Source organism: Nesoenas mayeri (genome assembly GCF_963082525.1).
Source record: "Nesoenas mayeri genome assembly, chromosome: 9".
NCBI lineage: Eukaryota > Metazoa > Chordata > Aves > Columbiformes > Columbidae > Nesoenas > Nesoenas mayeri.
The window spans coordinates 7225457-7250490 of NC_137557.1; the positions used below are offsets into that span (position 1 = coordinate 7225457).

The following is a 25034-nucleotide window of genomic DNA, read 5'->3' on the forward strand; positions in this document are numbered from 1 at the left end:
TCTAGTCAAGCCCTGCAGGGACTAAGCCATTGCTGAATCTGGTTTATCTGAACACAGATGGTACAAACAGTTGTATGCTTGAGCATCCTCTGGCCACATCTGCAACAACCAAAACTGCAGCTATCAAGAGCTGCGTCAGCATTAACAACAGATACAGGCAAAGATAACGATCACGGTGATATGAAAACATTTCTTTACATTGGAAATCATGTTGTTATAGTGAAAGCAATTATTAAAATGAAGTCTTTGAAAAGCAATAACCAATCAATCTGAAGTGCCTTCTTGAGAAACCTTTAAGGAACTTCGTTTTCAGAAAGTGGAACATCTTTGGCGTTGAAATAATGTCAGACAAAATGTATAATCTGGGACACAGAAATACCTAGGCATTATCTCAAAATCACTACTCTCACATCTCTTGCTCAAGTTCATGAATTTTAAATTCTCTCTGGTTACATCAGATAAAACCTACCTGTGTCTATTTATCTACATAGTTGGGAAACTGAAAATAGAGGGAAATCTACATTGTAGAAGTTGACAGTGTCTGCACTGTATGTCTCATAAAATGTGTGGCATTGCTTAAAGATCTAAACCTACTCCAGAAAACACATTCTGAGTAATGTAAAGTGCCTGGTACTGACGGCTTACACTTCATTTTGGTACAAAGTCTCATGCTTCAGTATCTTTTTAGAAATCAGTATGTAAGAAGTGCTCTGTATCTCATCTGTGGGATGAGAACAAAAACAACACTCTAACCTATTTTTGGACTCTGTTTTCTTTTTCCTGAGGGTGGGATTTGTTTTGATTTTTTCTCCCTTTTCTTTGATATTTACATGGCTAGATTACACTTGAGATATATACAGTCTCTTAGGAGTTTCTCAAATCACTAGCATTGCTGGTATGGGCATGTATTTGGCTTTGTGGCAATGAATATGCTCAGAGGATCCATCCTACAACTTACAAAAGTAGGGCAAATTTGTTTCAGCGGGAACAGAGTTATTCTCAGGGCTTCACACAAGTTATTTATGAGTTGTTCCCTTTGTAAGAGACTCATCCATCATAATTTGCTTGACCATAAGGTAGATTCCCATCAGGTATCCAATCCAAAGCTAATGAGGCCAAAGTTAGGAGCCAGTGGTACATTTGACTAAGATAGGCAGCAGCAGTTAATTTTCTATTTTGTGGCACTGAAGCAGCAACAAAATACATCAGTAACTGGCTTGCAGGCACAGCCGTGATTTCCCCCAGCTGGAATCTGCATGCTATGAGAGGTGCTTGTGGCTAGCAGGTGATGGAGGCTTGCCAGCTCCATCCCAGTGCTCATATAGGACTGGAGTCCCAATGGGCACTGCCCAGAGCCTCCCAGTTCCTGTGGAACAGTCATGCCTTGGCTCTGCATCAGGTCAGCTTGGGAGCATCCAGTACAAAACCTCACTGGCTTCTGGGCTTGACAACAATGTCCTCATTGGAAGAGCAAAGCTGTCACTTGCAGGTGAGCTCCATCATGTCCCCTGTTGGGGTTACAACAAACAGCAGAGTCATCAATACATAGTGGCAGCCGCAGTGAAATATTACAGTGCAAGGCATGATATCTCGCCTCAGTTCTCTTACTAACAGGCCAGCAAGAAAAATAAAGCTCTTGTGATTTATACTCGTGGAGTAATCTCCGCAGCAATGTGAAATATGATAGTTCAAATGGATAAGAACAATGACAGCTGTTACTGTTTTTGACAGGCAATGGGTTTGGAGCTTGGTGATGAATTGCATGCCGTCTGGGGTTTGTTCAGCCCACTTATCTTCAGGATGTCATTTTGTTTTTTGTTTTTTTTCTTTGAAAGAAAAACATCTTTTAAGTCCTTTGGTTTGATGTCAGAGACTTAACAGTTTCTGTTTGGTAAAGAATTTTGCTTTTTTGTGATCTTTTCTTAGAAAATGGCTCTGCACTGATTCCTAAGAAAAAGTTTTGAATGTTTATCTTGCTTTGATAAGGTAGAATAATGTTCTCTTTTTTATCTTTAATTTTATTTTGATTGGAGCTGCAACAAAGATACCTAATTATATGAGGAATTTTAGTCCTGACACATTTGAAGCTAAAATATCACTAAAACACGTAAATATGTCTGAATTTCAGACTTGTGATTATACTTACTGAAGGGTAAACTATATTTTATGTCAGATTAGACCAGCCCCTGAGATATGAAATACATGGAATTATACCCCAGTCCCTTGACCTATCTCTGTGAAATCGGTGGTAAAGAGTTTTCCAGAAGAAGGATGGAAATTCAATACCAGTGGGTGTGCATCTTGCAAAGGTCCATGTGGTTGTCAGAGCTTGATTGTTCCCCTTCAGTAACAAATACTGTCCAGCTTTACTTTAGGCCTCTCTTGGAATGGGTCAAGGTGAAATATGGGTGGGGTGAAGAAATAACCCATGCAGGGCTGGGAAAGGCCCTTTTGGCAGGAGGGCTCTGCTTACCCAATTGCAACAGATGAGCTCAAGGGAAAAAAAGCAACAGCTGCTTTTAACAGATAAGATTCTATGACATGGCTGAAGGTGGAAAGCTAAGTCCCAGACTGGCAGAAGACAGTGGGATTTTAATTATGTTTACATAATCCTCATTGCACCCTTGGTTTTGCAAATGCTTTTCTAGAGCTAAACTGCTCTTCTAGAACAAACCTGCATCTTTCACCTTGGTCACAACACTGTATGAAAATTGGCACAACAGGATCTTGCTGGACTTAGTTTTTCTCCCTTTTAGACCAGCGACATTGCTTCTTAGCTACTCATTTCAATGGAAACTAGAGCCAAGCTTTAAGTCCTTACAATTTCCTCTGCTTCTAATTTCACTAGCATCAACTTCTGACCAGTTAATCAAATGTCTTTTGTGTTGCAGGTGCCTTAATGTTTATTTTGATTAGTGTACCAGTTGCTTTTTTAGCTCTTTGGTCTTTGGGTTGAATGAATACCAGAACAGACCTTAAACCATAATAAACATGTGTTTTTAACCTTGCCATTTATTTTTATGTCTCTCTATCCAAATAATAAGGATGTGGTTACCTGTGAAGGTAGTAGACTACTTCAAATTTCAGTGCACACCCACATACAAAAATATACATTGTAGAGGGCTGCAGCTTTAAACACCCCAAGATAGGCCCTTGTCTGACTTTAATGGTTGTTGTCATTGGACTGAGAGAGAGCAGTACCACCTGGCTTCTTGCTTTGTCTTTGTCCTTTGATTCCAATGAACTCAGTCTGCTTCACCCCTACGGATTAACTGGCAGATTTCGTCCTCACTACTGATCCCTCAGGGGCAGTATGAAAAAAAAAAGGATATATAATGGAGTAACCAGGTAACAGAAGCACACACAAAATATATTGAAAAGACAAAGGAAGAAATAATTTCACAAAACAGTGGTACAAATGCTCTATCTTTACTTTCTAAAATTGGACCCCAAACACTTTTGTGGCTTCTCTTTTTTGTAGTGTGGGAAAAAGTACAAAGTCAAATGATTTTTACCATGTGTCTTCTGCCTGATCTAATGGCAAATTTTCTATGCAGAGGATAAAACAACTATCATATATCACAGAAATGTATTTAGACATCCTTTCTATTTCTGCTTTTGCCAAGTGGAGAGTCAGCAAACCATGGCAGAATCAGGCTTGAATTATACTCTGGGGCAGGACCTGGAGACAGAGTAATCAGCAAATTAGCAGATACCTTTGGCACTAGAGGCCCCAGCCTAGTTCTTATTAACATCAGATGAAATATTCCCACCTGGGTAAGTTGGAGGCACATCAGGTTTTAAGAGCTAAATCCAAACAAGGGCTTAAACAATGCAGCCTAAGAAATGGCTAAAGAAACTCCTGCAGCAAGGAGCTTCCCAGTCCTGAGCCTCCCAATGCTTGACCCTCCCTGCATTACTTAAAGGCTCTGCAGCTGTGGCTCATGGTCAGAACACCAGCAGTCTGAGCAATGTGTTCCCTTCTAAGCTTTTCCCAGGTGTGGGAGCTGGATAACTTTATTCTGGGAGCTAGATTACTTTATTCAAGGATCCCAATAAGATCTTGTAATTTGTAGCTACAATTAACTCATGCTAAGAACCAGTGAAATGCATCCTTGCTTTCAAAATGCTGCTGGGGAGGTATGTGATTTCTGTTAGCAGCTGTAGCACCTATCCAGTATGTGGAGACGTCAGGGTCAACCTGGGTGACTATGAGCCAAAGTCTCCCTGCTTACAAGTGAGTGTCTGGTTCATCTGGTTTTAACATATTTGCATTCATTACTCCCACCACTGCAAGCACTGGCCCATTGTGCAGAAAGGAATTACAAGATTTACAGGGCTGCGAAGGAGCAGAGAGGAGAGAGAGCTGATTCTGCACCCAAAGGTGGAGGGGCACTCAGGTGGCACTGTCTGGTTGCTGGATTTTATGCAGTCACTTTGTAAGAGAAAACATATTAACAGCCATGGGAACAGAATCTTCCTTTGCTTTCACTTCTTAAAAACCTTTGGAGTGAGTTTCCTCTAGGAATGCAGCTGTGAAGCCATTAACAGATTGTTCTCCTTTACAGATGCTGCAGTTCCAGCTTGTTGTGGTGCATTTAGCCCTTGTGATTACCCTGCTGCAGTGGCACTCTAGCTCAGTGCTCCTTGCAGAAGCAGCTCCAGAGGTAGGTGAATGTTTCTGGTGCGTGTCACATAATCCAGCTCTTCCTTGGGTTATTCTTGGCCACAGAATGTGGGAGACACCACAGTATCCAAACAGTGTTGGAAGGTGAATGATTGATATTGATTCTCCAAGGACAAAGGAGGAGCAGGACAACTTCCCCAGCAAAGAGAGGGATGCAAGTTGCATGGCTCTGGAAGAACAGACAGAAGAAAGTCTCACCCAAATTTATGCAACCTCTCCTGAAACACCATGGGATTTTCTGTGCGTTAAAACATTGTTCAGTGACGTGCAGGGAGTAAACTCTTCTAACACTGAAGGGAAGGTTTCACTCTTCTGCTTAAATACAAATAGCAGCATGAAAGTCTACAGCTTTCAGAAGCCAAAAGGAGATCCATGAGAGAAGACCACCTGCACAAAAGTTACAAATTAAAGGACACAGAAGAGTCCAGGAGACTGAAGGAGCAAAGTAACTTGCCTAAGCTTGTGAAGGAAAGTAGAGGATGAAATGGGAGAATTGTCTCACATTTCATCCAGTGTGATATGCAGAAGTTGCACCTGAAAATACTTTCAGTGCGGTCTCTTTTTTTATGTCATCTTGACATGAAACAGACTTGGCAGGAAAGGTATTTATGTAACGGTTTCATGCTGTAAAAAAATCAAGGATCTAAAAGTTTAATCAAAGTAGCACTGTTAGGCTGTAGGGCCTTTGCACAGGTTTTTAAGATCAGCTGAGAAGTTTGATGCATACTGAAGAATACTGATGTGTCCTTCACCTTGTTCTCTGTCTTGAAGCAAGCATGTCCTGATTACACAAAATAATATTTGTTGTAGAAAACAGGGCTTCGGGGAAACCACTCCCCACATCAGTGCTGCAGCAGCTGCTGTTCTGATGACACAGAGACCTGATATTCTGTCTCTATCAATGATAGATTTTTGTGAAAAGAACATAAGAACAGGACATCTTCAGTGACTTCCTGATCCAAAGACTTGTGTTGCACCAAGCTGGGGAGTTTTAATTTGTTTGTGAAAGAGTTTAAAACTTTGGTATCCGCTATGTCCTCTGGCAATGCATTCGACCCCATCTCTGTGCGATGGTTAAAAAGCTCCTTATTTTTATTTTAAATCCACCATCTGGTGACTTCACTGGATGGACTGGAGAGCTCTTTTTCTTGAGGAAAAAGTTACCAGTCTTTGTTCACGTCTTTGCTGTTCATAAGTTTATAAGCCATCCACTGTATCACTGTCCCCGTACTCATCCCCTTGTGTATCTGAGAAGTTGTGCTTTTTTCAGTGGTTCACCATAGAAAAACTGTTGTCTACTTCTGGTTATCATTTTAGATGTCTCTTTACTTTTTGTAATTCTATTATATCAATTTTAAGACAAAATAAGCAGGGCTGTACAAAGTACTCAAGAGCAGAGGCTATTTTTTATCTTCCAGTTTCAAGCATTATTGTAGACATTTATCCCTACTAACCAGAGGGGAGAGTTCATTTTTTTAAAGGCGTAATTTTGTTGCAAACCTTTATGGAAGTTTTATAACACTGAAAAGGAACAGATCCTCAGCCTCACTGAGGCTTTTTATGAGCCTCAGTGCACTTGAGGCTCATAAAAAATAAAGTTTAAAAAAAATCCTTTATAAAAGCATTAACAGTGCTACATCATTTGTGTTATTATTGTGGTCATGTGCTCCTCCTTGTAAAAAGATCACAGTTCCATACACTCCATCATTGGTTAGGCCATCTATTGGTAGTGGGAAATGTCACCACCACAACTATGGTGCGGACCGCAGCAGATACCAGCATATTACATCATCCATATGATGGCTTCCTTTACATTTGTACTAAACCCACTGTGTATGAAGATGGATGCTTCTGAAGATAGAGGAAAACCTGCTTCAATGCATATAATAAACGTTATGGTTAGAAATTCTGATCTAATTCTGTGAAGAACAAGTGGAACAAGGAGTCAAACGTTTCATCCAAAGAGAAAATGATTTGAGCTTGACACCTTTGAGCTTTCATAGAATAGCTGCTGCCCTAGTTTTTTCTGCTATTTGCAAAGGAAATATTTCACTTTAATTTGTTTCATTTCTCTCTTGATAGACTCCAATGTTTTCAGGCATTCTGGATAGTGAAGTACAGTTTAGTTTTGAAAAGGTACTAAGCCTAATGTCATAACTAAGGTTCAAAATTCTATGTTGAGTCAACACTGTTCTTTCCTCCTCCCCACATAGTACTACTGCATACATTCTTTGAATGTCAGTGCTGAGCAAGTTTATTTGGGGATGATTTTTGCATAACAACTGATTTGTCAGCTTTAGATGAAAAACTCTGTATAAGGTTTCATTACTATTTATTAGCATGCATTAAAAAAATGAAAATTGTTTTGCTGAAAAATAGCAGGTTGGATATTAGAGTCTGGTAATGGTGGTCGCTTTTTTGAGCAGGATGAAATTACTCAGCTCATGCTATAAGTGATGCTAATCACACTGCTAAGATAGGGATAGTGGGCTGGCCTACAAAAAACAGGCTTTGTGAAGTAATACATTTTTACAATTCTTGCAATAATAGTGAAGGCAAGTTCAATCCTATTAAAAAAGAAATCTCAACCTTTTATGGCAAACTTCTCTGAGTGGAAAGTGACCGTGTTCCACAGAAATAACTTTGTTTTAAAACATTGGCCCAGGTTTAGTATCCTAGTGCTTATGTATTTGTAGGACTGCTGCTCTGACACTGGTTCAAATGGGTTTTTTTTTGTTTTTCTGGAACTTGAGCAGCAAGTGAATGTCCCCCTTTCTTTTGCAGCCTTTGGAGCCTTCTGGTGCTTTGGGCATGGGAACACATCCCACTGCCAGTGAAGAGAAGTCAGCCACCAACCTGGCAGCCAAACTGTTCCTCCTTGATGAGCTAGTGTCTCTGGAGAATGAAGTGACTGAGACCAAGAAGAAAAGAAGTTTCCCAGGCTTTGGTTCCCCAATCGACAGGATTTCTTCGAGCTCCATGGATGCTAAAAGCAAAAAGAGGTAAATACTTAGATGCTTCTACCAGGGATAAAGTTAGAAGAAGGCTGTTGGTAGGTGTTCTGGATATAGATGGGTTAGCTTTAGCCACCAGCAGGTTTACTGTTGTGAGGTGCCTCTGATCAGTGCACCAGAATCTGTATAGAAACCATCCTGGTTGCATGGTGTGTAATCCTTCAGCTGTGATGCTGCACTAGTTCATTCACCTCCACAGTGCCATGCAGCTAACAAAGATCATTCAACCATATGCATTTTAGCACATTTCTTTCCACTGTTGTGAAGCAACATGCAGTTTAAAACTGTCTTTTTAATCATGCAATTATTTAAAGCAAAAATATACCTGAGGTTCAAAAGCAGAGGAGCAGGGCTAGTTGCTCCTTGGGTGAAGAGAAGGTATGGTGCTATGCATCTCTGGAAGATGAAGAACATACCATGTAAATGGGCAGACAGTTAATAGAATGGGCTTCAAGAACTCAGTCAACTTATGATAAACCAGGGTTTAATCAATACAGCAGTACAGCAACACCTTCACAGTATGCATTTGAAGATAAGCATGTTTAAAACAGGGCTAAGCAATGACGCTTGATATGGCTGGGGAGAGCCAGGGAGTTTGGGGCGAAGCTCAAGGGGCTGTTTGCTATATCTGAAAGAGCTTAACTGTCTTGTTCCCTTTTTCTGGTAACTGTCTTCTTTTGGATGGAATCCCCAATGCCACAAAGTATTTAATAACATGCTTAAAGCTTAATCTGGAAGTGGAAAGTATTCACAAGAACTAGTCAACATTACAAGTATTTTTTTTTTCAAACAGAGTTTTGCAATATTTTCTTGTTTTTCCATTTATCCACCCAGTCTGCTACCAGGACTTTTTGACTGCAGCCAAAAGTGATTAAAGACGAAATTCTTAAAACCTGTAAAACTATTCTGTTCTGTGTATCTCCTCAAGAGATCAGCTCATTCTTTGTTTGCCTTTTTCCGTGTTTTCCCTTTTCAGGGGAAGAAATACAAGGTCATTTTTGAAGCTGCAGTGCCTTTTTTTGCAGAAGTATATGGTATTCCCAATTTGCCTCTTACCTTTTAGGTGGAAATCTTGCTTTCATTCTATGTGCAATACAAGGGTGGAGGGGTGGGGGGAAGAAGAGAAAAAAAAAAAGAGAAACCACATGAAAAAGAGAAATTGTGGTGAAAATTGTCCAAGTTTTCTAACAGCTTGTCTCTGAATAATAAGCTTTTCCAAATGAATGATATACTGCACAAAATTCCTCCTTTGCCAGCATCATCAGCATAGTTTTCAGTTTTGTGTTGACTTTATCATTTTGAGGGAGCTGATTAGCTTTTGAGTTTAGGATGGACTCATTTATTAGAGCCATCTCAGCTCTCTTGATTGCCGCATTGATAGTCAGATACTACATGGACCATAGGGCAGATGAGTGCTACCAAACAGCAGAAAGGCTGGGTGTTTAGGTGGAAATGAGCAGAGTCTGCTGCACTTGGAGGAATAAAGGTGAGGACTGAGAACCCCGTCACTGTCCTGTACACAAAGGATGACAGCCCATTCTTGTACCAGCTGAGAGGGTTAGCTTTAGAGGCCAGATAATTACCTTTGAAGTGTGAAAGCTGTTAAACAGATTCAGCCACCTGAAATAATACAGTGAGTGCAGTGCCTGGCAACACAACAGAAACTTTTGGGAAATTACAGTTGAAATATAAATCCACTTAACACATTGTTGTGGTACCCGCCAGTTAGAGGGGGACCCAGATCCTGATCTTGCTCATCAACATCAGTTTATAAGGCAAGGGAAGAGCATGCAAGAAGATATGAGTCTTCAGAAGAGGTAGATGCATAGACAAACAGAGAGAAAGAGGCTCTGGGAGTCTTAAAAAAGTCTGTTTTAAATGGGCAACATCACTTTGTCCCTAGTAGTGCTGAAACAGGCACAGTCTGGTTTGGAAGGTGGAAGTGGCTGAGGAGGGAGCGGTGACCATGCTGTTGTGGCTCAGGATGGCCGCAAGAGGGGAAGCTGCTCTGCCTGTCTCCTGCTCCCGTGGGTGTGAGGTTATGACTTCCTTCTTTTTTTAACTACAGAGGATGATGGTGTTATAACTAACGATGCAGAACCCCCTCCGTAATCCAGTCTGGGAAATTAATTCCCCTTTTTATCAAGTCAGGCTCAGTACAACTCCAGCAGCCCAAGACTTGCCTCCCACCAGCTTGTGCTTATGCCCGGGGAGGAAAGAGCGTTGCCCTTGGCTTTCTTTCCCTGCAGCTTCATGCAACAGTGCTGAATATGTAGGTGTTTGAGGAAGGGACAGAGAGTCTCCTTTCTTTTATGAATAGCAGTTAACCTAAGAATTACTTGTTTGCTACCAAACAAAAGCAGGGATAGTGGATCAACATCAGCCATCCTGTGCAACAGGTGCAACTTTTGCCTGTTCTTTTGTAAGACAAGTGAAGCATCTTATTTTTAAACACCCACATCTCTGGCTGCTCCTGCACAGCTGTTCTGCCTCAACAATAACGTTGTTAGCTGGATGAATGGAGGAATCACAGACATAGTAACTTTTATTATTCCTATGATGTCTTTCCACAATTCTTTCCCTCCTTCTTTGCTCTTTTTCTCCCACGCAGGAAAGTGGTTGAGCTGCCTAAGAGACGGTTTGGAGTTCCTCTCGACCGGATTGGAGTGAGCCGCCTCGGCAACACCAAGGGTTAGCAGTTCCTGTAAGTAAGCCAAAGCCCGCCGGGAGTGGGCAGGCTCAGAGAACCCCCCTACTCTCAGTTGTATGGAGGTACTCAAGTCACGCCAGTAGGCTTAGAAAGGGCCGCTTGGGGAATTACGGCTTCTTATAACGTGGATTGTGATTGTCAGTTTAGTTTGAATGCCCTAAATCAGAACTTTGTACTCCCCTACAATAAAATGAGTATTTCTAACATTTTCCCCCTCCTGTAGATCACCTGGCAGTGTGTTTGTCCACGCCTTGCACTGCTGACATAGGAAAATTTAATCTTTACTGCTTTTCTTCCTACAGGTGCTTCTGTTCTGAATGACTGAATGTTGTCTTGGGAACATTACAGAATTAGAGAAACTGCATCACAGCGTGTCTTGTCATTGACTAATGATTCAACACTCAAGGAACTGACCTCCTGCAAAATCTGTTTCACATTGTGTTTTACAAATGTTGTTTTTCCAAATAATAACAAATTTAGTTTATCGGGTCAGAATGCTGTCACAGTCATGCACAGTGTCACTCAGAGGAGGGAATGGAATATATGTATATAGTTTAATTGCATGGCATTTATTTCTTAAACTTGCAGAGGACTGTTAGATTTTTTTGGATTGAAAATAAAACTTCCAGAGATGCCAACAGCAGTCTATGAAAAGCAGTCAGTTTACTTTGCACATTTCTTTGAAGAGGGTGTTTGTTTGGTAGATGAAGGGAGGATCTACCTTAACAGTTATGGGACAAACCTAGAATTTATTTGAACTGCTGTTTGGGAGAAGATGCCTACTGACTTCACCAGGAGTTAGTCTGATTAAGAACTACGACAATATCTTAGTATTTGTCCTGATGTTTCTAGTAGTCTTTCTCTTATCTCCAGACCATGTTGTTGTTTTTTTTTTTCATATGGCAGATCCTGAAATGTGGTGAGACTTCTAGTTTCCTCCTTAAGCTGATGAACACATTTCACTCCTTCCTCTGCATAACATAGGATGGCATCCAAATATGAAGTCATCTACTTCATAGGCCATCTGTATAATATGCCTTATTTTAGCCTCTTGATGAGCAAAATCAGGCATCCAACTCTAAAAGTTCAAGAATTTCTCACTCTGGTAAAATGTAAACATGTCCTCTTGCTTCATTCCAGGGTAAAACAGGTTATCTTAAATCCTGTTTCATGCTTTTCACTTTTTTCCAGGTTATAAAATAGAGTTGAAAAGAGCTGTTTGCTGACATCTCAATGCTCGGATTCTTAGCTGACGTTTTCTAAACCTCGCATGCTCCTTCTTGGACTTTGGTCCATGTCAGCTAAATTATTTGAATTGTTATTCTTGGGTATAAATTATCCTCAGAATTGCCAAAGAAGATCCATTGAGAAAGGGATTGTGCAGGACTAAGAAAAAAAAATATTCTTGCCCAATACACCCTGTGTTAGGCAGAGAGTAAGGCCGGAGATATGAATTAAGTGTTAATTTCCTGATCTTATGTGGGGCCACAAAAAACTTTGCCATCACTTAGAAAACTGAGGAAAAATACAGTCAGCTACAGGGAAGGAATCAGAAGTCAATTAGTCTTTGAAGTTAAAGCTGTTTCAAGGTTTGGGATATTGGGGCAATTGCCTCAGTTCAGTCCATGGTGGGAGATGGGCTCCCACTGAGATGCACAGGTATCATCCAGTCCATGTCTGAGGGGGGCAGTGCTCAGCCATGCAGGGGCCTTTCCAATTCTCCTTCTCGCTGGCAGCCGTACCCTGAGACAAGGGCTGGCCCAGCCACAGAAAGTTTGCAAGAAAGTTTGCTTTTCTTGACATCTCCAGTATCGGCCAATGCTGCTGAGAGCAGCTGCACAAACTGGTGAATCACATCAAGAGGTGGCCCCATCTTTCCCATCAAGCAGAGCCCTCTCTGCTCAGTGATCATTCCTCCTGTGGTGGGTGAGCTGTCAGTGCTTGTGTGTGAAGTGAAGCACTGCAGATGCTTTCCAGACCAATCTCTCGAAAGCCATAGGAACTCCATGTGTGGTCATCGTGGGTTTTTGTTCCCTGCTTGCCCCCTCGTCCCACTGCTCCTTTTCTGCTTCTAAACTTGCACCTGAGGGCTCTGAGAGCTGCATTCAGGGGGTGCATGTAGACTGGCTGACTCGAGACAGGATTTCTTGTCTAAGAGCAAACTTGCAAACTCAGTCCTGGACAAGCCCAGACCCCTGTCCTCTGCTGTGCACTGCCACCACCCATCCTGAGCCTGCTCTGCGGCTTTGTAAACAATGATCTTATTTCACTGAGCTCATCCAGACAGTCTGCAGATAATCTGCTTGCAAGGCAGCCGTACATATGTGGCATGGGCAAATTATGGAAGTGATATACACCTGACTGGTCATACAGCTGTCTGTCAAATGCTGCATGGACAGTCATTGCATAGCATATTTTGGGAGGCTCTGATCAGAGGAACCCAGTGCTAACACAGTGGCTTCGAAAAGGCACTGCTGGATCAGAAAAGTATTTAACAGTTGGCAGGTATTTGCCTGAGCTTCCAAATAAACAAGGGTTTTAAAGCCTGTAGTTGTGTGCAGGAATGTCCTCCATTTGGAGGGTTATGTGAAGGCAAAGCAGGACAGAGGTGTCTGTGGTCATGTTGCTTGGAACAGGGAGCTGGAAGCCTCAGTCCTGCTCTTAGCTCACACCTCACTGTGTGGGTTACTTTGGAGAATGCAGCAGCCTTTCTGTTCCTCTGCCCCATCCACCAAAGAGCACATTCAGTTCTCCTGTGGCTCAAAAAGCACTCTTTCAAATCCATAAATTGGCAGGTACTGTTTAAAATATGATGATGTCTGACAGGCTGAACACCACAATATGTTTTCATAGGCACTATTGGATAGCCTCAGTCAGAATGCATAGCATGGAGGTCAACAAATGTGAAATGAAGATTTACTACAGCTTCCGTTGCATGCTAGATTTGCCCCGTGCTTCCTATTTGCAAATCCATTCAGATGCCTGTGAGGATTTTATGCTAATAAATCAATCTGCTGTATTAGAATGTCTAAGGGAAAGCCCTTTAATTATTGTCTGTGGATCATTAACTTCAGCAAGAGTGATTGCCCAAGAATGGGCAAGGTGTGAGCAGCCATGATGTGGAGGTGACACCTGAGTACGAGGAGAGTTTCTGTTCTGCACGTTTAGCAGATAGGATGTAGCACACCATGTGGCCTAAAAATCACTGCTAGCAGCGTGGTGCATTGCACTCCAGGGAATTCCTGTGTCTAGAATGACAGCAAGCTGTTAAATAGTCATAGTCCCTGTATTCGTTTTGGTGACTTGCTGATGAGTTGTCACACCGGGTGATGAAAGCACGGCTACAGCTCACAGGTAACAGATGGAGCCTGCTGCTCCAGCCTTTCATTGCACTGGGATTTCCTGCGAGCTGAAAGCATCTGAGCACAAGACTAGCTTGGGGCACTCAGGGCAGCTCTTGTAATACATCTGCCTTTCAGCTAGAGCACCTAGCTCTCAAAGAAAGAGAGATTCTGGGCAATAGGCTAGAATTTTTCTTGGATTTGGTGATGTTGAGAGGGTATGTGAAAGTATGTTCCCACATACCTTTTCACTTGCAGAAAAGCAATAGAAAATATTAAATATGATCTGAATCACTACCAAGGCAATAACAAAAAATTAATACTAATGGTAAACTGTATTTTGCCTGTTATTAGACCTCACTGATATAATCAAGCTGTTTTTATTCCATAGATGCTTTGGCCTGTAATAAGATGAATAGATCTGCCATTAATGAAATACACACAAGGTACTGCTGTGGTAAGTGTGCATATCTTGCCAGAGCCCAAGGCAATGAATATAACATGCTAATTACAGCTTTGGGAGAGGTAAAGTTTGGAAGAATATGTAGTATGCAAGCTGCAGTTAAATAGCATGGCTTGACAGGGCTGGAGAGACCTTAATCCTAGCCAGAAACAGTCCACACACTCACAGTGGCTACCAGATTCTGCTCTCATTTACACCACTGGAAACCTGAAAGTTAACATCAGTGGCTTTAAGATTTATTCTGAATTTACACCTTTGGGAGCATGGTCCATTGTTTTTGCAAATATTAATAAATGTAGATAATGTGACTTAAGATGAATATGCATAGGAACCACTGAGGGACTGTGATCTCTTCGTTTTGGGCAGGTGCAGACATAATTTTGCAGTAGAAAAAGCCAGCTAGCATCTGCACTGAGCAGCCAGATAAGCCACAAATCTCTTCTCAAAACATCTCTTTGTGGTGAGCAGGCAGAAATCAGTGGGTCTGGTCCAGTCTTATGAGGATAGCAGCCCACACACATCCATAAGGAAGACCCAACTCTCATTCCCAGTTGGGGTTAAAAGGAAGAGCCTCTTCCTCAGGCACATTAAAACAGGGCTGTGTTGCCATAGCTAGCTGTTTAATGGGAGCCTTTTTTCTCTTGTAAACTTCACATGAACCATTAAGGTAACAGGAGCCTACATCACGGGAAATGTCGTGCCCCTTGGATCTCTGCAAGAGGCGAGAAAGAAAACAGCATGTGCTTCTGTGCAACAGAAAATCTTTATTGGAATGATATCCAAAGGATCCAGACTTCCATGCTTGCCCTCCCCTAAACCTACTGTGTACGCTGATGGGGCACGAGGAGGAACAGCTCTGGCTCAGCAAGCTGAGGCAGACATCCCTGAGCCCTTCACATTACACCCAGTCTGCCCTCCTGTCCCAACAGCGAGTGTTTGGTCATCAGAGACCTGCTCGTAGGAGGCAATAGGAAACCCAAACACCACCATGAGCAACATCTGTAGATGTGGGCAGAAGCCCAAGCTGAGGGGAATTGAGTTAGTGTTTGGTGTCTTTGAGGATGTTGAGAAGGGGAACAGTGTACAGTGGCAGCAGGCTGAATGGCACACAGGACAGCAATGCAAGTTGGGAAGCACCTTCCAAGTAAAAGGTCATGGTAGGTTAAACCTGGAAGGAAGGCACAGGGGATAGCAGTAGTGGGCTACCAGCTCCTGTCGTGGTCCCTGTTAGACGTGGCTGTGGTGCGGTCATGGAGGATGGCATGTGAGCTAGCAGCACGATGAGAGAACAGAACAAACTCTTAACACATCAATACCCAGCAAGGTAGTTTGGGAAAGGGCTCATCTTCATCCTCCAGTTCTGGCAAGCCTTCAGATGCAGTATTTCCAAAAGCAAGCTGAGAAGGGATACAAGAGGAGGATGTTAGCATCCAAGGGACTTTTTCCAGCCTCCCACTCTAGCCCTGGAGTGGGTTTCAAAAGCCCTATGTCTTGAGAGACTTGGGGTGTGAAGCCAACATTGTGGCTTCCAGTCATATCTCAATAATCAGCTTTGACTTAATATAACACTTTTAGCAGGTGTTTCTTTTAGCTGCTTATAATGTAAATAAGGGATCTAAAAGTTTTTTCCAGGATGCTTGATTTATAAGGGTTTTCCTTTTACTCTACTTCAGGAATATCAGGAATCTTTACTGTTTAGTGGCCAGCAGTTTTGCTGCCTCAGAGGTGTGTGCAGGGTTTTTCACTTGTGGGTGACTAGAAGAGCAAGATCCTCACTTCGAGAGATTGGATCTGGTCCTTACAATTTTTTTTTAAACCCAGTCACTCTATCACTGCTGCTAACTGTCCTCCAAATAACATTGATTGCTTTGGGATCTTCCAATAAGGATAAGGGAAGGATGTGCATTTTGGTGTTGGAAAAAATAGCTGTTTCACCAGTATGCCCTGTTCTTTGAATCCTGTGTGGGTCTCCTATTGTCAAGTATGAAAATGGGTTTCTACCTAGTTTTTGAAAGCAGGAACTTAGGAGAAAGCTTCTATTGAATCCGCAGTGCTCATGCTGAGACATGAGTTCCTCGCAGACTGGAAGGACTTTAGATGAAAGCAAGATTCTCTGCTTTAATTTCTGGCAGAATCTGATTTAAACCTGGCAAGGGGAAGCAGTTTTATCTACATTTGAACTTTCCAGACTGGTGGGGGCATGAATTAGATTAACCAAATTAATTACAGCCTCCAGGGTTGCTTATAAATCACAGATTGTCTAAGAATCACCTGAGCACTTAAGCAAGCCTTGCACAAAGGGATTTTCTTCAGGCTGTCTGGCAGGTTGTCAGCTTGCACATGCCCAGAGCATGTGGGGTAAGGGCAGAACTAGCTCTCTTGGTTTTAGGCCAGATTTGTCATCAGTGACTTCTGGTTTACAGCTGCCACTGCTTTGTGGAGGAATCTACTGAAGGCCAGGATGAACGGCATTGCCCATGTGCTTGCCAGGGTCAGCCTTGCAGGAGCACTGGAGTAATATGCTCCTGAGTCAATGGATACAGACTGGACAAAGCTTGGGGACCTACTGGATCTTAGCTCCCTACATTCTTGGTTGATTTCCACATCCTTTATAGCTGCTTTTCAACAGCACAGACAAATGCCCCTTTTTTCTCTGTAGGCAGGCACTGACCTTGGCAGGAGGGAATGCATGAGGTCCACATGCCTCATTATGCCTTCAGCAATAGCTCTGTGCCCAGAGCAAAGTGAGGGGTGCGCTGCAGAGACATGTTCATACAGAGGTCACCCCCTCCAGGACAGGCACTCATTGCTCACATAACCCCATGTTCCTCTCCGAAAAGAGGGTGCAACACTGACTGCCTCCATTGAGGTCCTAGGTGTGCAGACCTGGGGTATCTGCCCTGACAGCAGACAGTGTTGGATACACAGTCCTCAGAAGCTGCTAAACCAGCCAGCCACTAAAAAAAGAGAGCCGGGACTACTAGAAACACTGCCAACCTGTTTTTCAGCATATTTGGGGCATGTTTACTGTCACTGTCTTTGTTGCACAAAGGAAGCCCGGGAGATGAGAGTTGGACAGGATGGCTGCACGGCTTTAACCCAATACCTACCGCGTTTTTTGGGCTGGGTTGCTGAGAGACCTTCCAGGGCATAGGCAACCTCTGACCCTTCCTCAGTTGAGAGCTGATTCTTCAACTTCTCCAGCTGTTTCAAAACAAACACAGCAGTAAACAGTTGCCCCATCATGAGGAGCTCTGCAGTGTACTGGCAAGCACATGGCAGCTCAGAGGCAGGAGGTACAGACAGTCTGGCTGGCAACATAGCTGGCAATCCTCCTGGAGCAGGACCATTCCAGGAGGATTTGCCTTTGGAGCACCCACATGTCCTCAAGTTCTCCTCTGTTAGGCTGCTTGTTTCATGGCAGCAGTGTAAGCACCCTCTGCTCTTCCCCCTCACCCCAGGGTGCTAACCCCAGTAGAAAGGAGGGTATGTAGAAGGATATTGCATGACTAAGTGCCAAGTCAATGCTGAGGCAGGAGGTCTCCAGGCCATCCACCCACTGCAGCAGTGAGCATTGCTTCTGCATTGCTCTGGGCTGTCTCTCTGCTCTCTTCCCCCTCCAGCTGTTGCTAACTTCCCTTTATTATAATGTAGAAAGTCCACAGTATTTCTTCTCCATTTGTAGCTACTCTTTTCTGGTAGACTGGGCACATCTACGGTCATCATCTAGACTTTTGCTCTGGTAGTGTTGCTCTCAGGAAGCCAGAGCTTAATGTTGCTCAGCACTGGAGCGAGAGGCTAGGGTTGGACCTGGCAGTCTCCTGTCTGGCATGCTGCACTGTGGTTTTTCAGTCTGAAGTGAAAAGTGCCAGGTGGAACTTGGCAGGACCTCCAGGATCCACGCAAACAGCTGGACCTGGCCTGAGAAATGGGAAGAAGGGCTTCCACTGCCTGCAGGGCTTTGCGCACAGCAGGGGCCATGTCAGGGTTGCTGGACACCTTTCCCTGTTCCTGGGCACTGGGTGCAGGATGGGGATTCCTCTTGCTATCGGTGTGTGCACACACTGCTCAGCACAGAAGGGCTCTGTCCCTGGGTAGGGTCTCCCTTACTAGTAAACAGTAAATCGTTCTGGATGACGTGTGCAGTGACTACCCCTCTAACTTCAACCTGTTTTCTAATACAGCTAGCTGACACAGTGCCTAAGAAAGCAGCACGACCTTCTCTTCTCCCTCCTTTTTCTTCTATGGAGATTTCCTTTGGTGTTTTTTTCCTGGCCTGGCCTTTGCTGACCTTTCACTGGTGGCAGAGGCAAGAGCTGCCTCTGCTTTTATTGCACTAGTCTGTAACCTTGCTCTCTTTTTGTCTTTTCCAGCTTGTGCAGCTGTTTAGCCCAGGTTCTGCTTTTCTCTTTGTGCAATATATGCTTACATTATAGCAGCAGAATGTAGAGTATCAGGATACAAAGATGGAAGAATAGGGTATAAAGACAGTATGCACATGTGTTTAGCTATTCATGCAGCAATGTGCATATATGTGTCTGTGCATTTGCTCCTCTCACCTGTTCAAGCTCTTCAAATTTTTTTGCCAGCTCCCAGTCTGCAAGAAAGGAGAGAGAATCATCATGACTTGAATTGATTCCCAAAGCTCAAATCCAGATCAGTTTCTTTATTTAATCTCTTCAGTGGCTGACAAGAAAAGACCTAGTTATCATTTAGTTCCTGTTAGCAGGAACTTCATGGTAGCAGGAACAGTGACAGGAAAGCTGACTTTCTCTGTTGAATTCTATGGGACTTTATCCTAATTCTCCATGATGAGGGAGGCTTCTTTATCATTCACCAGGCTCTAGGGGAATTGGCCGAACAAGGTCACATGCTGTGTGATCCCAGCTCAAGCGAACCTCTTTGCTGTTGTTTAATTTTCATCCCGATAACAGCAGTTCTCTAACGCTGGCTTTTCTGTCACTGTCTTTTCATATGAACTCCTATTGCCTCCTTTAAGGCTTGTTTATTCTCACATCACCCATGTGGGCAGAAGTCAGAAGACATAGATTTAGCCTAGCATAACTTATGTTATTTATAATTCAGCAAACATCAGGGCTGGGAGAGTGGAGCAACAGGAAAAATAACAACAGTGAGTGCATGAGTTTTGCACTTCTAAATGTTGGGGGAGCACAGGGACCTGGGGACCAGCTTCATAGATCAGACTTGGAGATCTCAAGGCTGAGCAGTACTGTACTAGTCAATAAACTATACAGACGGGCAAATTATCTGCCCTGAGATGCCCCATCCAGGGGATGGGGAGAGTTAGGTGCCTATGAACAAGACCTAAAACATCCAGCTGAACTGGGAAGGGAAGTAGCAACAGGAAAAGCTGCAGGAAGAGATGTGAGATTTCAATCTCACTTCTCTTGAGGACTCAGGTGCCTTATTTCAGACTCAAACTGATGTAAAAACAGTTGATTTAAAAAAAAAATAAAATAGGTGAAACAAAGGAAAGCACCATGACAAGACGAGCTCAGTCAAAACCGAGTATCTGGACTACAGCAGTTCTCCTGGAAGGGATGTGCAAAGTGATTAGCTGGTTTTAAAGGACAGCTTGAGAAAAGTGCACTAAAAAAAAAGTAGAAGAGCCAGGAAAGAGCTAAAGAATGTCTCTGCTGAGCCCCACAAGAAAGCCAAAAAACAGCCCTGGAGCTGTCTCCTTTGTCTGCTGCTAATGTGGCAGCAGGCCTTGGTCTGCATCTCCAAGGGGATTTAAGACATAATTCCCTCTGATTTCAGATAAGACTTCAGCTCACAGACACATCGCCAGACTTGGACTTTTTCTCTTTTCTGTTTTTTTTTTTTTTGACGTTTGAAGCTGAGCAGCAGTGTGCCAAGAAAGAGACGACTGCCTTCTCAGTTTCTTCTTTGAGCAGGAAACAATTTGGTTGAAAAATCCTGAATATTTTCTGACAGATATTCATCCAACAGAAAAAGCAGCAGTTTCTAAGCAAATCCATTGCATCAGGGCTCAGTTTGAGAGACAATCTGGGGATGGGGATGTGCTGGGAGTCAGGAGATGGGGGATCTGTTCCTGACACTGCCTGCAATGACCTCAGACAGATTCCTCTTAAGCAGGTCTTTACATATCTATAAGGTAGAGGCAGCCAGACCTGCATATCTACAAGTGAAAAGTGCCACTTAAGAGATTATTATTATTATTATTATTCACATTTTTACTTCTTTCATAGTTTCAAGTGTCTCTTTTGGCTTGACTTTCTGCAAACCGTAAGCTTGGCCAATGACTGCTATGAATAGAAAATGAACAACGGTCGAAATTTGGAACAGATTATCTCAAGCAGGGGGGAGGAAGTTAATTTATGGATGAAGCCTTGAGAAACTGCCTGCTGTAAATCCTCTGTCTGTGCTCTGCTCAGAGATTCATTATATTCAATTGTCTGGCATAAAATGCAGCCTTTCCTCTAGGAGGAATAAGTGCAATAATCCATAAACCAATCATAAATATGTTATTTCTTGAATACATCCCCTTTGCAGGAAGAATGCCTTTGTTAGAATAAGGACTTGATTTATTTGTGTTTATTTATTTGTCTCAGGATTGTTTAGCCACTGCCTCACTGCATTAACAAGTGGCTGGGGAAGAGCACTGAGTGATTTTGACAAATGGAGTTTCATGACAACACTCTTGCTGGGCCCTGCTCTTGGCTATTTTCACAGGGAAAAGCAGCTTCCTGCTCCAAGACCACCACTCATGACTCAAACCCTCCCCTGCGATGGCTGTGGGAATAGCTGACCCCTGTAATCCATACAGCTTGTGACCCCTGTGTGTAGTGTCGTGGAAAGCCTAAGTTTCTCTTCAGCAGGTCTGAGTTTAGAGGCTGTTGCAACATGTGGGTGGCTATAAATTTGGTGCCTGTTCGCAGATGTCTGTTTTGGGGCTCTCTGCTGTGTGGGAAAAGCCCGTTGTCTCACCCTCTTGCAGCTGCATCAGGGGCTCAGGCTCAGGAGCTCCCAGTTCTGTTGTCCCAACCTACACCTGACCCCAAGGAATCTCAGCCTTGTGCTCTCTGCAAAAACTCCACCCCACTGCCCTTTGTGCTCACAATATGCTGCTGTTTTTAGCATGCCAGAAAGACACTGAGCTGTATCTGAAAAGCCTATGGGGCTGTATGGGGTATGGGTGGAGAAGTGACTCCCAAGGCTGGCCCATGCCCACGCAACATCTCAGAGATAGCAGTGGCAGAGGGACTCAGCAGCATCTCTTCTTCTTATCAGTTATGTACACACACATGCTCCCTTGGCAGCTCAGTGTTAAGTGAGGATCTAGGGTGCATGGCTTTGAGCAGCTTTATGTCACATTGCAAAAGCAGGTCCAGGAGCCCCTTGATGCAGGACACCTGGCACTAATCACGTGTAAGCACCATACCCGCTACTTCCACTTTCTGAGCAGTCGGTATTTCCGAGGAACATGAGGAGCAGGCTCCTGTGCAAACACAGATTCAAGAAGCTGAGCTTGCCCATCCCCTTCACTTACCGATATTTTCTGGTCTCCGCCATGCGAGCTTCTTATTAAGCAGCAGAGTCAGCAGGGTGTCCTCATGATTTGTGTCTCCTCTCTCTGGAAGCACTCGGTTCTCTGTAGCACATAAAACACAACTCTCTTGATTTCTAATGACAAAAAGGATGGACCATCCAGCCCCCAATGTTAAAACAAAAATTAAGAAGTAGAAGGAAAACGTCTCCTTGTCAGCACTTTGTCAGAGTGAAAGGAGCTCAGGGAAGAGGAAGATGTATAAGCACCAGATAAAATGTCCAGACAGTGATGGCTGCTCAGTGAAAGGGTGCAGGATGGAGGAGCCTTCCCTGCCAGCTCCAGCTGCTGGCCGGTCTCACTGCAGCCTCATCAGCATGGCTGGTTGCAGGGAGCTGGAGACATCACCTTGATTTAGACTTCTTCTGCAAGGTGGATGTATCAGGTACCTCTGCAAACCCAGACAGCAACGCACGAGACCCTCTCTTCTCGAAATCGCAGGTGCTTCCCTCCACACCCCACCCCACCCCATCCATGTTCCCAGGGCCAAGAGAGATGGGAACTTGCTCCTCCTGAGGGCTGATGTGTGGGTACCATCAATGAAAAGTACTGCAGCCCCACAGCCTATTCTTGTGCTCATTCAGCCTTGGGGCTGCTCTATCTGATTGTCAGTGGTATTAGAGGATTCTTCCTGAACAGAGCCAAAGTGTGGAGGAGTTTAAAGCAGAGCCTCTTTATTCCTGAGACAGCCTCTTAGAGTAGCTGTAAACCACACAGAATTGGTTTTTTTCCAGGAAAAACCTCCCCAAGCTGCTGTCCTAAAGCAGTTGTGCCTCTCTCTGAGGCCCCTTTAGGGAACTTTCTCAGTGGTTTTGCTTTAGTGGTTGTGGCTATGACCTCAGATGAATGGTTGTGAAGGTCGAAGCTTCAGCAGAAACCAATGGACACATGGGCTGAGACTTATCAGAGCCCTGAAGGCTCTGAGACCCTCCCAGCTCTGCTGAACACATTTCCAGGATCATCTGAAACTTGAATGTTGCATTTATTTTTGAGAATGACAGAATGGGAGCCAAACTTTACAGGGAGAATGGCCATTCTCCAAAATATTTGGTCCAAACATCCCTGCCCCAAACTCATACCCTAAAAGGCCCTAGAAGATGCCTAAAGAATCCATGGAAAATGTGAAGAAATTATGCAGAAAGGCTTATTTTCTCTTCTTCAAGTATCTTTAGGACATCTGCTCAAGAAAATTAGAAGTGAGAAAATGATCTTGTATAGCCATCAACCCTACATAGCTGTGATGGGATGAACGCAATTATTTTTGATACACAGGAGACAAAACATTGTACCAGATGAGCCTCAAGGATGCTCAACGGTATGTGGGAATCAGCTCCATTAGCCAAATTCACATATATCTGCAGAAGCAAAGAAGCCCTGGCCAAAACGATGCTCCAAGTACTTGGAGAGACTCAACCCTGCTTCCCGCTGTGGCTGAATCTGCTGGTCCTGATTGTCATCTCTATAATAGAAATAAACCCGAGGGACTCAGCAGAGCTACACGCTGTGTAAAACTTGCAGTTAGCGTGGAGTGCTATAAACCTCGTTCCTCAGTCTGAAAGACAGTTATGATTTTAAAATAGCTACTTTTAGTCATTTGGGGGATTTGCTACAGAAAAAAAACCCTATAAACACTCTAGTAAAAACTAAACAGAAGCAGTATTTAGATAAAGTGGCCTCAGGAATGTTTTGGTTGTCATTACAAAAATAAATAGGTGATATAAGAAGAAAAATAATATGAAAAGCAATGTTATTTTCAAGCCTATGTTTAGCTTTTTTTTCCTACTGCCAAGTCTCTTTAAGAAAGAAGATTAATGATTGACATTTCCTTGCAAAATAAGTTCAAGCTAAGATTAATTTAAATTATAGGAGAAGAACATATAAAAAGAAGTTTTGTTGAAAAAAAAGTTCAGCAGCACCCTACTACTGACATTTATGAGCTGTCAAATCTCATATGGTGCATACTGGAATTGCTACTCTCTGATATTTTAATGTTTTTCCTTGGAAATTTTCTTTTGGGAGAAAAAGAGTCACCCTTACCAGATTTCACCAGATCTGGTATTTTTACTGATTATCAGAATGTGTCAGACAACCGGCTGCAGACCAAACAGCTTTAGCTTATTCTAATATGAGCAAGTCTTTAGGTAACACCCATGTTAATTGATTGTTTAGTATAGCTCAAGGCTCTTTTTCTATTTTTTTTCATGGATCAGCAAGTGTTGCATGGCCATGACAAGTAGCAAAGCAAAGCAAAAAGATAACCACCTACCTGTGTCTTGTAGTCTATATTCCAGCTTACCTTGTAGTAGAAAAGGCTCTCCATGTGTAGATGGGACATACACAGTCATGGTCAAGATGGTTAGCACTCCAAGGGACAGCTGGACAGACCACATCTTCTCCAGGTTCCCACCACCCAAAAGCATTCTTCCTTCAGGCACGGTGGAGGACTTCAATGCAACCCAGAGCCAGATGAGCTCACTTTTAAGAGGGAGTGGATGTGCTGTGATTGCAAATGGCCTTTGGAGGAGGGGAGAAAAATATCTTGAGATATAATTCAACCTGTCAATATGATTCACTCCTTTGGGAGTGGACAGAACAACCCAGTAACAGACGTCAGATGGAACCTGTTCAATAGATCTCATATCAGACTGATCTAATGAATTCTGATGTTCCCACAGGCATGTACTGTCCATGCATGTCAATGTACATTCTATAGGTACATACATAAAAATACTTTTTTCAGGGCTGCTGCTTTAATGGAGTTCAGACATGAGGACTCCCACATCAGCAAAGAAGATTTGTCTAACGTACAAGTTACCGTATGTCACCAGTTCGGACAGAATCAGGTTAATGGGTTTTTGTAATTTATCATCTCACTTCCTAGTGCCTATATTAATTAATGTCGCACATAATGAGTGCTGAAGTGGTGGAAAACAGAAGGGGGAGAGTTATTTTCATTTAACTGATCAGAGGATGTTGAATGTGTCTCACTCGCTGTGACTTACGGCTTTGTCAACGGGAAAGGCATCACACCCTATTTTGGGATTGAGTCTGAGTGGGGGAGTGCAGATTTGGCAGCAGATATGGAATACATCAAGGATGGACAACTGTCTTCAGCTTTTTCTTGGGAAAGGAAAGAAGTGGAAGGTCAGATGCTGGTTCTGGCTGCACAGCCGTATTTAATTAGTATAGAGCAAAGTATTGAGGCACATTGCATATATTCCATGTTGT

General features: G+C 43.2%; 2 protein-coding genes across 3 annotated transcripts; one reads left to right on the forward strand and one right to left on the reverse strand.

The window, feature by feature from the left end:
• Positions 1-4568: 4568 nt before the first annotated feature.
• On the forward strand, positions 4569-10397 carry OSTN (osteocrin; the record flags this gene model as incomplete). Its single annotated transcript, XM_080349772.1, has 3 exons — positions 4569-4667; positions 7472-7689; positions 10313-10397. The coding sequence occupies 3 exons, from the start codon at positions 4569-4571 to the stop codon at positions 10395-10397; spliced, it is 402 nt and encodes a 133-aa protein (XP_080205898.1).
• Positions 10398-15586: 5189 nt separating this feature from the next.
• On the reverse strand, positions 15587-24226 carry UTS2B (urotensin 2B; the record flags this gene model as incomplete). 2 transcript variants are annotated; one of them, XM_080349850.1, is made up of 5 exons in its annotated part: positions 15587-15612; positions 17326-17419; positions 18775-18812; positions 21750-21851; positions 24103-24226. In XM_080349850.1, the coding sequence occupies 5 exons, from the start codon at positions 24224-24226 to the stop codon at positions 15587-15589; spliced, it is 384 nt and encodes a 127-aa protein (XP_080205976.1). The 2 variants fall into 2 exon arrangements, with proteins under 2 accessions (XP_080205976.1, XP_080205975.1); XM_080349849.1 differs by having other exon boundaries at positions 24073-24226.
• Between the last annotated feature and the right edge of the window lie 808 nt (positions 24227-25034).